Source organism: Stigmatopora argus, chromosome 3, assembly GCF_051989625.1.
Source record: "Stigmatopora argus isolate UIUO_Sarg chromosome 3, RoL_Sarg_1.0, whole genome shotgun sequence".
Taxonomy (NCBI): domain Eukaryota; kingdom Metazoa; phylum Chordata; class Actinopteri; order Syngnathiformes; family Syngnathidae; genus Stigmatopora; species Stigmatopora argus.
The window spans coordinates 6,977,908-6,992,658 of NC_135389.1; the positions used below are offsets into that span (position 1 = coordinate 6,977,908).

At 39.3% G+C, this 14,751-nt stretch overlaps 1 protein-coding gene across 1 annotated transcript in view; it reads left to right on the forward strand.

Moving 5' to 3' along the window:
- Positions 1–59: 59 nt before the first annotated feature.
- The window catches only part of necab2 (N-terminal EF-hand calcium binding protein 2), an 89,516-nt gene continuing 74,824 nt past the window's right edge, over positions 60–14,751 (forward strand). Inside the window, exons 1-2 of the mRNA XM_077595659.1 lie at positions 60–431; positions 8,814–8,838. Of these exons, the coding sequence (XP_077451785.1) occupies positions 105–431; positions 8,814–8,838 (352 nt within the window). The 5' untranslated portion in view covers positions 60–104. The remainder of the gene's footprint in view (positions 432–8,813; positions 8,839–14,751) is intronic.

Genomic DNA, 14,751 nt, shown 5'->3' on the forward strand with positions numbered 1-14,751 from the left:
TAATCTGTTTTAGGGTGGGGTTGTGATGTAACCGGGAAGGGAGGTGGAGGGCGGGGGGGTCGTCTCCCCCATTGAGCGCAGCATGAGCGCTCCGGAGCAAAAGGATGTGTGAGCAGGCAGCGCGCTACTGCAGGGACGGAGTCCACAAACTGCTGAACAAAGAACAAGCCAAACTTCGAGCCCAAGAAAGCCGCGATCAGACCCAGCTCGTAGCCGGTCAGGACAGCGAGTCCGAAACGGCAGCACAGTCCGGAAACAGCGGCGCCCAGCCCGGTGGAATTGACGGGCTCGTCCGCTGGATCGTCACCAAAATGAGCGACAACAAGAACATCTCCAGCCGGGAGTTTGCCTCCAGCAAGGAGGAGGTGGCTGTGGCTCAGGAGCAGTTCTTCGCTCCGGAGCCGCGGAGAGGGATCTCCGTTATCCTGGATGTGAGTACGACCGAGCCCTTGCACAAAACTGTATCAAGACGTCCGTCCAGTATGTAGTGCGCACTTACGCGCACTGAAGCTCCATTTAATCTCTCATCTCATCTCATTTTCTTAACCGCTTCATCCTCATTAGGGTCGTGGGGTGCTGGAGCCTATCCCAGCTGATTCCGGGCCAGAGGTGGGGGACACCCTGAATCGGTGGCCAGCCGATCGCAGGGCACAAGGAGACGGACAACCATGCACGCTCACACCCATACCTGGGGGCAATTTAGAGTGTCCAATCAGCCTACCATGCATGTCTTTGGAATGTGGGGGGAAACCCACGCAGACCCGGGGAGAACATGCAAACTCCACATAGATAGACATGACCTGGATTTGAACCCAGGACCCCAGAGCTGTGAGGCCGACGCGCTAACCACTTTCCACCGGGCCACCCGTTCCATTTAATTGGTACACTGGAATTTAGCAGTCTAAAGTCTAAACACCCTTCTCTTATTCGTAATATACATTTGGAAGAAGAACACGATTCAGTCGATGTTCTCGAGCAAACTCTTGAATGTTTAAAGCAGTTTTAGCATGTATTCCTTGCATTAGATCAAGGGTGTCAAACTTGGGTTGGTTCGCGGGCCGCATTAATGTCAACTCGATTTCGTGTGGGCTGGACCATTTTAGATATACATATTTAGAGTTTTTTTGATTTTTTAAAATTGAATCAAAAGAAATCGATCAAAATCCCTAAATATTAATTTTTTAAATAATAATGTTTATTAGGGAAAACATCTTTTAATCATTTGTTTTTCATTTCAAAAGGAAACTATTTTTTTAATAATGTTCAATATTAAAGTGGAAAACAAAATATTTTAATATTTTTATTTTTAGATTTTACAAAATGCTTTTTGAACTAAAAAGAAAGAAAATAATTGAATAAAAATTCAATTATTGATTTAAAAAGGGCAAAATCAGGAAATATAATATACATCTATAATCTTCATTTGAATATGATCTTAAAATATAAAGTCGGCACTCATGATTTACTTTCTCGTGCTGCACAAAATGATGTGGCGGGCCAGATTTGGCTGCCACTTTGATGCCTGTGCGTTAGATGGATCATGTAACAGTACACCCTTTGTCAACACTACTAATTTATTAATTGACGTTGCAGAACCACTGCAGTGTACTGGGAAAGGGTTGATTTATTATTAATATATTTTTCTCACGCTTGTACTGCTTTTGATGTCTGGAATTAGAAAGACTAGTTTAAAAACTGGCAGACAAATAAGGCAACATGCTTCTAGTAAAGTAACACTGCAATAATTGACATTCACGCTACTACTATTGAAGCGCTGCATATTAAGTTAAAAAATGGGCTGAAATCTGTATGATTGACGAGACCATCAGAAACACCTGGGTCACACAAGAGGCAGGAAGCAGGAGATACAGCAGGGGCGGGGCAATGACAGGTGAACCCAATGGGCAATCACAAGGACAGACCACACAGGGGAAAACATCCAACAAAACCTGACTGTTGGAGTTATAACTATTAATGAACCTATCACCATACCTGTCAACCTCTGCCAATAACTGCCCTTATAAATGATTATGATTCCCCTTACAAACCCCCAAAAAACCTTACAAACACCGTACGACTCGTACGGTGTTTGTAAGGTTTTTTGGGGGTTTGTAAGGGGAATCATAATCATTTATAAGGGCAGTTATCGGCAGAGGTTGACAGGTATGTATCACTGACCAACCCAATATATAATAAATACTGTAAAAACCCAATATATAATAAATACTGTAAATCTACAGCTGTGATAACATTATTTTACAAAAAGAAGATTACTATACTGTGAGTATGCTTTTGGACTGGTTGCCAATGACATTGAGTGCATTTTTTTGCCGGGCCGCCTAATTGAGTTATGTTTCATACAAAAATTCTGCAAATGAGTGAGCTCACGTATAGGTTGGGTTCGACTGTATATTATGTCCTTAATGCTGTATCACAGCCTTTGTGCTAGGTGGACTCGTTGCTAATTTTTATTAACCAGCATTTCTGGCTGCTGATGGACTGTGTCTTTGGGTGCGGGGGCTGTTATGTTGCTTATGATATGGGCTTCTTACCATTCGAAGTGTGCATCCCCCATCACCAGAAGCATCTGCTCCATTAATGGGAAGCCAATTCTCAAATTCAACTCAGAGCAGTGGTGGTCTGCAAGCTGTTTGCTTTTCTGTTATTTCTCTCAAGACACTTGACAACTTCTCTACTAAGTAGCTGTTTGTAATTGCTCTCCAATGTAAAACTTGCATCCTGACTGTTGTGGAAAGTAAGTGAAATGAGGTATTTGTTGTTGTTTTGTGACTCAACATTAGTTTAAGAATTTAGACTTTTAATCCGCCTGTGCGTGAATCATACATGTGTAGACAGATTGCTAATGGGTCCTTAGTACTCCTTAGGTTTAGCCACTGTAAGATTTCCACCTTAACATAATTTAGTTTGTCTTTCTTCAAAACTGCAAAAAAAAAAGAGATACCAACATGGAAATCTGAATAGAATCAATAATGGTCATCCTCTGCTAATGATGCAACAGGGTCTCGACTTCATCTTTCATACATAGGACACTGATCTTGTTTTTATATAAAAAAATAGTTGATTGACATGGAGTTTACCATATTTTCACGACTATAAGGCGCACTTAAAAGTCTTAAATTTTCTCCAAAAAGACAGTGCGCCTTATATATGTACCAATATTAAAATTGTTATCACGATAAAATAAAATAAATCAGTCAATAGGGTACACCATCCTCTACAGGTCTCACAACTACGGTAAGCAGCCTGCGACTTCATTTTCCCCCGTGTGCGGTTCATGCTGGCATATGTAGTTCTTTTGTCAATACACCCATTATGACGGCGAGCACACTAATTTGGTGCTCGCCGTCGTTCCGGGTGGATTGACAAAAGAACTCCAGCTGCTAGATTGGCGTCAACAGACCATTCAGAGCTAGACTGCGAACTATATATATATATATATATATATATATATATATATATATATATATATATATATATATATATATATATATATATATAATATATGGATCAATATTGAGTCGCAACGGCTCTCGCAACTACGGCAAGCAGCCCCCGACTCTGTTTCCGGTGCTCAGTGAATGCTGATATATATAAAATGGCGTTTCATTTTGGTTGAGCTCGATCTAGCACATTAATTCTATGTTCGCCGTCATTCCGGGTGGATTGGCAAAATAACTCCAGCCGCTAGATTGGCGTCAACAGAGCAAAGCTAGACTGCGAACTATATATATATATATATATATATATATATATATATATATGTATACGTGCATGTTGGATGCCGCATTCGCTCACCTGTTCAACATGAGTTATTATGCTATTGCTGTGTCACGAAAATACTAATACTTTAACCACGGGGAAAATAAAAAAAGTGTTGTTTATTCATGTTGGGAGTGAATGGAGTTGTCAGAAAGCTGATTTGTAATCTATCAATCAAATTTTAAAGACATTCCCTTTAGCGCAGCACCATCTAGTGCAGGGGTAGGGAACCTATGGCTCGGGAGCCATATGTGGCTCTTTTGATGGGTGTATATGGCTCTCTGCTAACCTGTGTGGTAAAATATGGGAACCGCTGGTGAGAGACCACCTAAGCCCCGAACACACCAATGAGAGCGTCACACTGTGGCGCCGACACTATCTCTAGCGCCTTTTTAATCATATTTTTTCTTAATTATACTCTTCTGCATGCTTATGCTCATTGATACTCATTGATTAGCAACAGTGAAAAAATATTCTTAAAAGAATTCAGATACTTTTTTACTTTCAAAGTGGTGAAATTATTAATAAATGCACATTTTCATGTATTTTTACTTTTAAATTATGAGTATGGCTCTCAAGGAATAATGTTTGAAAATATGAATTGTTTATGGCTCTCTTCGTCAAAACTGTTCTCGACCCCTGATCTAGTGGATGCATAACGTAACCCCAGCCTCTACTGTAGACCCATATAATGCGTTGCGGTAGACCAGTGTAATGCGGAGCGGTGCGCCTTACAATGCGGTGCGCCTTATATATGGAAAAAATAAAATGTGTCATTCATTGAGGGTGCACCTTATAGTCGTGAAAATACGGTAGTCTTTGAGTGTTCACAACTCAATCCTCAATGATAACCACTCCTGTTGCTGATGGCATTCCAATTATGTCCATTTTTTTGTAGTGCTTCCAGCTGAAAAGGCATGGTTTGCTTTCTTTTTGTGTCTTCAGCTTCATGCCCTCTCACCATCAGCGACAAAGACCACAAGAACCAAATTTGTACAGAATGTTCCTTTTTAAGTGTAGGACTTGTGAGCTAGAATATTGATGGATTCATGGTAGTCCTCTCAGGTCTTCATTTACTTTGAAGGGCACTTCAATAGATAACTGATGCTGGAGCTACTGATTCCATCACAATTATGATACCCTACCGTGTGAATGTGACTATAATGTACAGACTGCTTCTTGGTCATTCACTCCTTGAGAATCGGTGGTTGTCGCTGCAGATCTTTTCCCTGCTTATCCAAACTTTTGCACTTTGTGGCACACATGGTGTGCAATCATTTGCATTCAACCCTGCTCTAGAAAAACGTTGTTCCTTTCTTGAATGTCAGTAGCAGCTCCTTTCCCGTTCGATGCCGAAGTTTCACATCAATCTTGTCAATAATACTGACAACACTGTCTCAGAAATGACAATGGTCTGACAGTAGCTTCAGCTTGGCTATGAAGTTTGCTGCAGAGTAACTTGACTAATGAAGAAACTATTAAATGGAAGGAAGGGTCATCAGCTTGACCAGTTCTTTTGGAAGTTCTCCCTGCATTGTAGCGATAGTCTGTATTAGCCTCCCCATGCCTTAGACTCGCACACACATAAAAAGAATAGACCACTTTTTGGCCCCTTTTATTAATCCCATTTTTCCTCATGCTTTGCGACAAATACCAATAGTTATTCAGACAGTGTGACGTGCAGTGATACAATCACAGTCAGCCTTCAAATGGGTCTTGTGAGAGAAATTGTTTGTTTTATAACACTGTAAATACACCCTTCCTATAATACAACATTCATAGGCTGGCTCTCAGTAGGCATATGGCCATCTTAAGATAAACTTGAGTTGTATTAAACCTCCCCTGATTCCCTCAATCCATCCCCTATATAAACACTGTGGTTCATTTTTAATCAAAGTTCCTTCAACAAAAGTGCATACAATGTCATAAGTTCATTCATTCATCAAGAGTCGCAGGGGGTGCTGGAGCCTATCCCAGCTGACTTTCGGGCATGAGGTGAGAGACACCCTGAATCGGTGGCCTGCCAATTGCAGGTCATGAGGAGATGGACAACCTTTCACGCTCACACTCATACCTAGGGGCAATTTAGTGTGTCCAAATAGCCTACTATGCATGTTTTCTGGAAAGTGGGAGGAAATTGGAGTACCTGGATAAAACCCATGCAGGCCCAGGGAGAACATGCATACTCCACACAGGAGAACCGACCTGAATTTGAACTCGGGAGCCCAGAACTGTGAGACCGATGCGCTAACCGGGCGGCATGTCATTTTTCCAACATGATAATTGGTGGCAGATGTCAACAAGCTATTTTGTCATACATGTTTGAAAAACCTCCCTTATTTTAGGTTTCTCGCTTGCTGACTGAACAAAACAATTTGCATAGCATATTTTTTGAATAGTTAAAACGTTAACAACGGCGAACAAAAGATTAATTAATTTTTTAAATGTATTTTAAAGTACCATTACTGTATTTGTTGACATCTCAGCCCTTGCCAGACTTTCAGACATTGCAGCGTGTCCCAATGACGAGCCTGTTAACAGAGTCAACTGAAGAAAAATTTGATCAATTTGATTTTTAGTATTACAAAATAAATGGGAAAACATAAAATTGAATTAAACTAACTTCTAATTAATTAATTCTGGTGAAATAATTCAGATTCAAGTTAAGTAATTCAGATACAGATTATAATTTTGATGACCAGTCTAAGGTGTGGTCTGTCTTTTGCCCAAAGTCAGCTGGGATTGATTCCATCTTTTTTGGCTGGCTTTCTGGCTTTCCTTAGCACTTTAAACGTGAAGTGTATATAGTTGGTCGCAAATATCAGCCCTGAGCTCTCATAATTGAACATCTCTTTGGCATTGACCTTCTCTGGCAGTTTTAGACATTCCTTTTCCAGAGGTAGGTTATGTCGTCACAGCAGTGCTCATTAAGATAATGATTGTTAACAGATCGTCAAATTACTATGCCCTTCTCAGTATCAAAAATAGGAAAATCAATATTGTGGTGACCTCTGAATAAGTCGTCATTTTTTCTGAAAATAACTGACTTTGTTGGTGATTTCTGTTTCCTCATTGTTCTATATTGCCACTTTCTCTGTCCATTTCTGGACACTTTCTCAAAATCACATATCTACAGGAACTGAGTTGGCAGTTTTGCTCCAATTTTCTGCCAAAATAACTTTTCCATGCACATCTGATTCTGGAGTTTAATTCTTCTAGATTCAGAAGATGCATAAAATATTAGTTTTAAAACCAAATGTACTATTTTTAATGGTTACTCCATTTGATGATGTTTTCCATACACACTGTACATACATTAATCAAAGTGCACATTCAGGAAGAAATATTGAATAAGCGTATTTTATATAGACACTTATGTCAGCACTTTTGCTGTTTATTCATTGAGTGGCACACAAAAGCAGGTCTTTATGCAACATGTCTCTTTCTTGTGGACAAAAAGTTTGAGGTTCGAGCTGAGTCATCTCAGGGTAAAAGAGTACATTGACCTGAGTCTATTCAGACTGACAACAAAGTAATAATGCCATGTATCCCGCTATGTAAAAGTAAATATCACAAAATCTCGGTTGGAAAATAAAAACGTTTCTAACTATGTGCACTACATTATGATACAGGCTCTAAAACATTTGGATACCATTTACAAATCCTTGTTCACTCTCCAAAATTTTGAAAGGTACAATGTGTTTCATCACGGAAACCCGCGTAATGAAATTCACCGTTGAGCAGTACAAATATAACTTGAGAGGGTGCTCACTTGCAATTTTCGACTTTTCAAGTGACATTTTCAGTGATTATGACACCACATGAAGGCAGCATAATACAACCTCCCAGTGGAAAAACAGCATTGCTCTATTTTTCCTTATGTTTTTTTCAGCTGGTATGCTTTTAAAAATTGACACTTCCTCCTATGGAAGTGAAATTTATGTCATCCTCAGCTGTTATCCGGTAACTTATCATGATCAGAGTTTCGCGAAAGCAACTTACGCAAACGCCAACTTTCAAAATGTAGTTAGTGTTTGGAAAAACTCTGCAGCACCAGACATTGGCCACTGACTTTGACTCCTCATTTTTGGAGTTTACATATAGATACTTCATTTTAACACTAGGAGGCCCAAGGGTGGATCAGTTGGTACTTAAACTGACAGAATTCATTGTGTAAATTCAATTCCCAACACTCGGCTGTCCTCCCATTGGCTACAAGGGAGCTGCGTCTGGAAGAGCAACTCTATCACACAATTTCAAAATAAAATACATTATGCTACAATGTTTGAATTTTTGAGATTTCACATTTTTTTAACTCAAATGATTTCTAATTCATATACAGTTTTCCCATTGTGGCCTTCCGTAACCTGAATATTACGTACGTAGAGACATACGAAAGTCGATGCGCCATTGTATCAAAAGCACTGTTGTTTCCATGTCCAAATGACCATAAGTTATAATTCCCCAACATTAAGACGTTGACATTGTCAGAATATTTTGACTTGCTATCAAGCTCTCATTACACAGAGACACGGGCAGACGTAGTCTTCAAGCTTCAAAGAAGTGAAAACCTATTGTTTAATTTCAGAGCGAGCATCTGAGCTGGAAACAAAGACTTGAAATTATACTTTGAAATTAGAGCGGCAAATTAGCCTTATAATCAAGTAGGTTGACAAATGTATTCTTTTGACATTTACCTATAGCACCTGTATAGCCAAGAAAGTAATAAACATGAGCACTCAAGTGGTAATGCTTTGAAGCATTGTAGTATAGGCAAACGCATCTATCCATTCATTCTCTGTACTTCAAATTTTATGTTCTTGCTTGGGCCAATCCCAACTGAGCGTGCCACGGGTATACAAATAGAAATCATAATTTTCTAAGGCTTAATTTGTGACTTTTTTTATCCCAACATTGACATGTATGAAAACCTTTTTTTCTATAGTAATAAAATAAATAAATGAAAAATGTCATACCATGTATTGTTTACCAAATTTGTGTGATCCTGACTCATGTTCATTTTGTGTCCACAGATTTTCAGAAGAGCTGACAAAGATGGTGAGTTGATATTGAATTTACTAACAGGACTAAAGTGGAAATTTGTTGAATATGTCACAAAAAATATAAAAACAATAATGAAGGTTGGGCACTCCTGATGAGTTTAAAGATGTTCCTTTATAGATCAGAGATTTCATGTGTCAATGTAATTACCCTTATTTTCCGATCTATAAGTCGCACCATAAAAATACATTCTCTCAAAAGACAACAGTGCGCCTTATATATGCCTGAATATTGGTTGATTATGGTATGACATTCCCTTTTGTGAAGCTCTATTTAGTGGATGCATAACGTAACCCCAGGCCCCCCCCAGCACTACTTTTTTACTTCGTCTACTGCACCTTATAATGTGGTGTGCCTTACATATGGAAATCGTTTCAAAATAGGCCTTATATTGAAACTGCATCTTATACTCCCGTGCGCTTTATAGTGTGGAAAAGATGGTAAATATACCATGGAACAAAAATGCACCGTAATATTTGAGAATTGAAAAAAGTCCATAGTCGTTAAGGACAGTTGGCAATAATTATTTAAACCGCATCAATTTCAGGTTGCCATGACTAGACTCGGTGAGGGACTTGCATGCCAATTTGTTTTTATCAAAACAAAACAAAATATATAATTTTGTTTTCCAAAAAAGTCAGTATCCTTATACACAAAATCAATCCAAAGGAAAACTAAATGTCTCCCATGTTACATTTTCTTGTTATATTACGATTTTAACGATTGTCTTACAAGGACTCAGTTCACTCATAATATTGTGACTATTGCGTCATAATTGTACATCTATTTTTGTACCCCCTTTGTTTTTCTTTCATTGGTTGCCCTATTGTTGATCGGATGTTGAGGCAGAGTGCCGGCTTTGGCATCTTAAGTCAAATGAATGAATGGCTGCTTTTCAATCGTGGCTGAAATATGTCACAGAAAGATCAATGAATCCATCTACTCTGCAGCGCTAAAAAATATTGCATGCCATCGTGGGGTGCGGCATATCTGATTTACTTTATAACAGCTGGTCAAGCTGGCAACGTCGCGCCTGAGGTGATTATTGTCAATGTATTATAACTAATATTTCAGTTGTTTTGCACTGTAACATACTCTTTTTTTACTCTACATACATACAATTCTGACCATTTAAACTCAATACATAAGCCATTTCTCTCCTCATCAATACCCACTCTATACCTTTTCTATTGGATGGCAGTTCACACTACTCTCATCCAGTGGAGTTTATTTAATAAAAAATAAATAAAAAAACTTTGGATTGCTACTCCCCCAATATCAGCACCGTGTATGCTGTTCAGGATCACAGTCAGACAAAGGTTATATCACAGTGGACACGTGGGGGAATTCATACTGAAACTGTAGTCCACGCTCTAACAATTTACTGAGTTATTTCCGCCAATATTGTCATACAAATTACTACAATGCTAATTGTAATTTCTATTGAATAGAAAACAGAATTTTGATTAATTTAAAACATGCTAATTAAGGTTTAGCTTTTACTGTTGATACAAAAATAAAAAAAGTAAAATAAAAGTAATTCTTAATTTTCTTTGCTATCCTTTGAGTTTATTGTTGCACTGTGGGCCAATAAAGAAGGTGCTTTGCGGTATGTGAGTCAGATCCGTGCTTTGAACAAAGAGCTCGAGAGATCCAGCGGAATATAGAACTCTGACAGACACTCACAAAGGAAATCCAAACTTATTAATGCATTTTCTATACTGTTATGGAGTCTATCTCATATAGGAAAAAAAAATCCAATGTCATCCCGGTGGAAAATGTGTATTACCTGCTGCTTGACAGCCACAGAGTATGTATACTTGTGTGTGTGTGTGTGTGTGTGTGTGTGTGTGTGTGTGTGTTCTGTGGCAGGGGTAATGGGGAGCAAAAGTATTACACATTTGTAAGAAAACAGGGTAACAAGCGCATCTGATTTACTTTACTCGATGTCGTCAGACAATACCACTGTCTTCTCTAAACCAGCTGAACTGAATACAGACCATTCCTACAACCCCTTTGTGATTTGAATGGTCCATACTACTCATACTCTCTGCTCCTGATGGAGAAAAAAAGTGTTAAAAGAGTAGGGTTTTGGTACTGTAGGAAAGATGGTTATTGTAAGAAAACTTAGATGTATGCAAAGTAGTCTGGAAAGGAAGGGAAAGAAAGCAGCGAGCTCAAGTTGACGGGGAGCTAATTTTAACCTCCCTCTCTTGGGAGAAGACCAGGGAACTGTTTTAATGAGAGGCACAAGGAAAGAGAGAACGGTGCGTATTGTAAGGAGTGACACAAAGGGATGTGCAGGGAAGCATGCCTTTTTTTAAAAAAAAAAAATATATATATATATATATATATGATTCATTGGACAGATTGACTTCACATTTATTGTTAAAGAAACCCTGGGCCAATCGTACTGTCGTATCGTATTGTTAGCTAAAATATTTATTATGCTTCCCTGTTTTCAGCAAATGCACATGCATCAGTAGGCACATTTTATTTGTGCTAGTCTGTAATACTGTCGAAGCTTAATGCATCAATGTATTCAAGCTTGTTTGCGTGACTTTTATCTTTAAAGGAGCGTGTGAGTGCTGGGGTATTTGTGTGGAGTAATCACACTTTAAAGGCATTGCTATGCTGCAAGGGCTGTGATGCAGTAGCCCAGAACGATTAAAAATTCAATTGGCAGCGCCTACTGTAGTTTAAAGGTTTTTTTTCCCCTTGTAGAACCACCATACAATGAGCAGGTGTATTTTGACAAGTTAAAGAGGATTTTTATAAAGCCCTACATTTGTCACTATTTTGATTTCAATTTTCTATTACATTCTTACTAAAATCCCATTCCATTTATTCCCTACTTATTATTCACTCCTTCTCTGCGGGGTGATGTTCAAACTGGAGCAGGGAGCTACTTACCCTTGCTTAATCTTTAGTTAAAGGAATTAATTCAAATTTGAGGTGTTTTGTAGTTGCCTATGATGCAGGAAATCAGGAAGACATACTGTGGACTTTGTTCTATTTGAACCCATGGCTAATATTTAGGTTTTAGTAAATAGTAGTAGTAAGTATCTGTCTTTTCTTTTCAACACCACAAAACTGTCTGTTAAACTTTTCCAAACAAGGGGCATTGAAAGGTAGAAAATAAGTTTTATTCTCTTATGGTCCAGATGGCTTGAACTCTTACTGGCATGACAGGGTGATCCCGCCGGAAATGTTTTCTATCCGACATAGTGGCGATCTGAGGTGCTTTGTCACTGCTTAAGTGCAGAAGTTGCAGCGGGCGTCCCTCATTTCTGAGTGCCTTGTATGTGTGATCACAGCTGAATTTTTCAACAGGACAATGCTGCAGTTTACAATGCTCGCAACATTAATATCAGTCTTTTGGACCATCGTGCATGTTCCCCTGATTTGAATCCATTCATTCATTCATTTTTTGAACCGCTTTATCCTCATTCGGGTCCCGGGGGTACTTGAGCCTATCCCAGCTGACTTCAGGCCAGAGGCAGGGGACACCCTGAATCGATGGCCAGCCGATCGCAGGGCACGAGGAGAAAGACAACCATTCACGCACACTCATACCTAGGGGCAATTTAGAGTGTCCAATCAGCCTACCATGCATGTTTTTTGGAATGTGGGAGGAAACCGGAGTACCCACAGAAAACCCACACAGGCCCGGGAAGAACATGCAAAGTCCAGGTGGACCGACCTGGATTTGACCCCAGAGCTGTGAGGCCGACATACTAACCACTCCCATCGCCAGGCCGCCTGATTTGAATCCCATAGAGAAAATTAAGGGATGGATGGAAAGGGAAATTTATATGAATGACCTTCAGTTCTAGACAGTTTGTAAAGCCATCTTCACCACTAGGAACAATGTTCCCAATAGCAACCGGCAAGCACTCGCATCAAGCATGTCCAAGCAAATTCTTGAAGTGGAATGGCGGAGCTACTCATTCTTGAGTCCAACTGAGAACTTTTTATTCTGGTTTGAAGAGTTTTTTTGTACATTTTTTTGTGTGCAATTGTCTTATATCAGTTAACTTGTTTTCAATGAATTTGTTTTTCAAATTGCTTTTTGTCATGCTCTCCCTTCTTATTTTTGTCATTTATAAATGGTTTATAGTGGCTAGTGTTTAATGTTGTTTAAAGAATTATCCTAATTCAATGTGAAATGCTGCTCTACTTCCAATCCAAGTAACGAAACAATTTCTGGAACCAATTCATTTCGTGAATCTCTCACCAAATGATTAAAAATTTATTATAGCGTACTATAAGAATCGTATCATGATTGAATTTCCATATCGCACATTATTCATTCATTTTCCGAACTGCTTATCCTCACAAGGGTGACGGTGGGTGCCCAGCTAACTATCGGTTTCCTTCCAAATCCCCAAAACATGCACGGTAGGCTGCTTGAACACTAAATTGCTCCTAGGTATGAGTGTGAGCATGAATGGTTGTCTGTCTCCTTGTGCCCTGCAATTGGCTGGCCATCAATTCAGGGTGTCCCCCACCTGGTGCCTATAGTTGGCTGGGATAGGCTCCAGCACCCCATGTGGCCCTTGAGGATAACCGATTCTGAAAATGAATGGCAGATCTTAACCTTATACATTTTGACTGCAGCATACATCAAAGAAGATTATTTTGACAATTTCAATCAGTGGATGAGTTTTTAATTCTTTGCCCTTCCCTGTCCTGTGATTCATCCGCTTTCTGCTTATCGTCATGATTATGTTTGGCATAATGACAGTAAGCGGACAGGTTTTCAGGAAGCTTGTTTATCTTTGCTGTCAAGATTGAGCAGAATTACATGCCCCTGACAGCAAACAGCTGCTTCCTGGTGTGACAGCAACAAAGCAATGACATACCACAACAACATACCTTTTTATTAATATTTGTAAATACTCTTTTCTTAATATTCAAATTCTCAACATTAAAATCTTTCCTTTTTTTGTTTAGTGTTATATTTCAAGAATTCTTAGCTTTTGATGTGAGAAAAAATCTTTGCAACAAACACATTTTCTTGAAGGTGCTATAAACTCAAAGTAAAAATGAATAAATTGTTGTATTGCGTGATTGACCTTCCTGTGTGGAGTTTACATTTTCAATCCATGCCTGCATGGGTTGTTGTCGGGCAGTTCACCTCACTAGCCTTGCAAGCAAGATGGTCCCGTCGGATTCATTCATTTATCAGACATACCGTCTACCCAACCTCAACTGTCTAACCCAGAGGTGGGCAAACTATTCCACAAAGGGCTGTAGTGGGTGCAGGTTTTACTTCCATCCCATCAGGAGGACACCTTTTCACCAATCTGGTGTCCTATAAGTGCAATCAGTGGATTGCAGTCACGTGCTTCTTGTTTTATGCAGAATTCATATTAGCTAAGCTGTCTGTGCTGAATCGGTTGGAACAAAAACCTGGATGAATCCACAGCAGCCCCTGTGGACTGGTTTACCCACCCCGTGGCCATCTGATGACCAATTAGAAGAGAGAGGTGGAAACTGCAGGCGTGACCAGGAAGCAACTATCTGGTTGAACCCAATGTCGGAATGTGAAGCTGCTCTTCAAGATAGATTAATTTTTCAATTTTATTCAAAGTACACTAAATATCTTCATTAAAAGGGCAAAAGATGCAAAGAAAACAATGCTTTTTTAATGGAAACAATGTTTTCGCGAATGTGAATGAGAAGAATAGTGGTCCAACCAATCCTCAATTGGATCTTTCCTGGAATGATAAAGGCAAACAATCAGTCTGATATGCGAGGTTACTGGCTTCCTCCCGCATCTTAAAACAAGCATCGTAGGCTGATTGAACATAAGTAAAAAGTTATTGTCTGTCATTGTGTCTTGCAATTGGTTGGCAACTATTCTATGAGGTACTCCACCTCGTGCTCATAATGAGCTTGCATAGG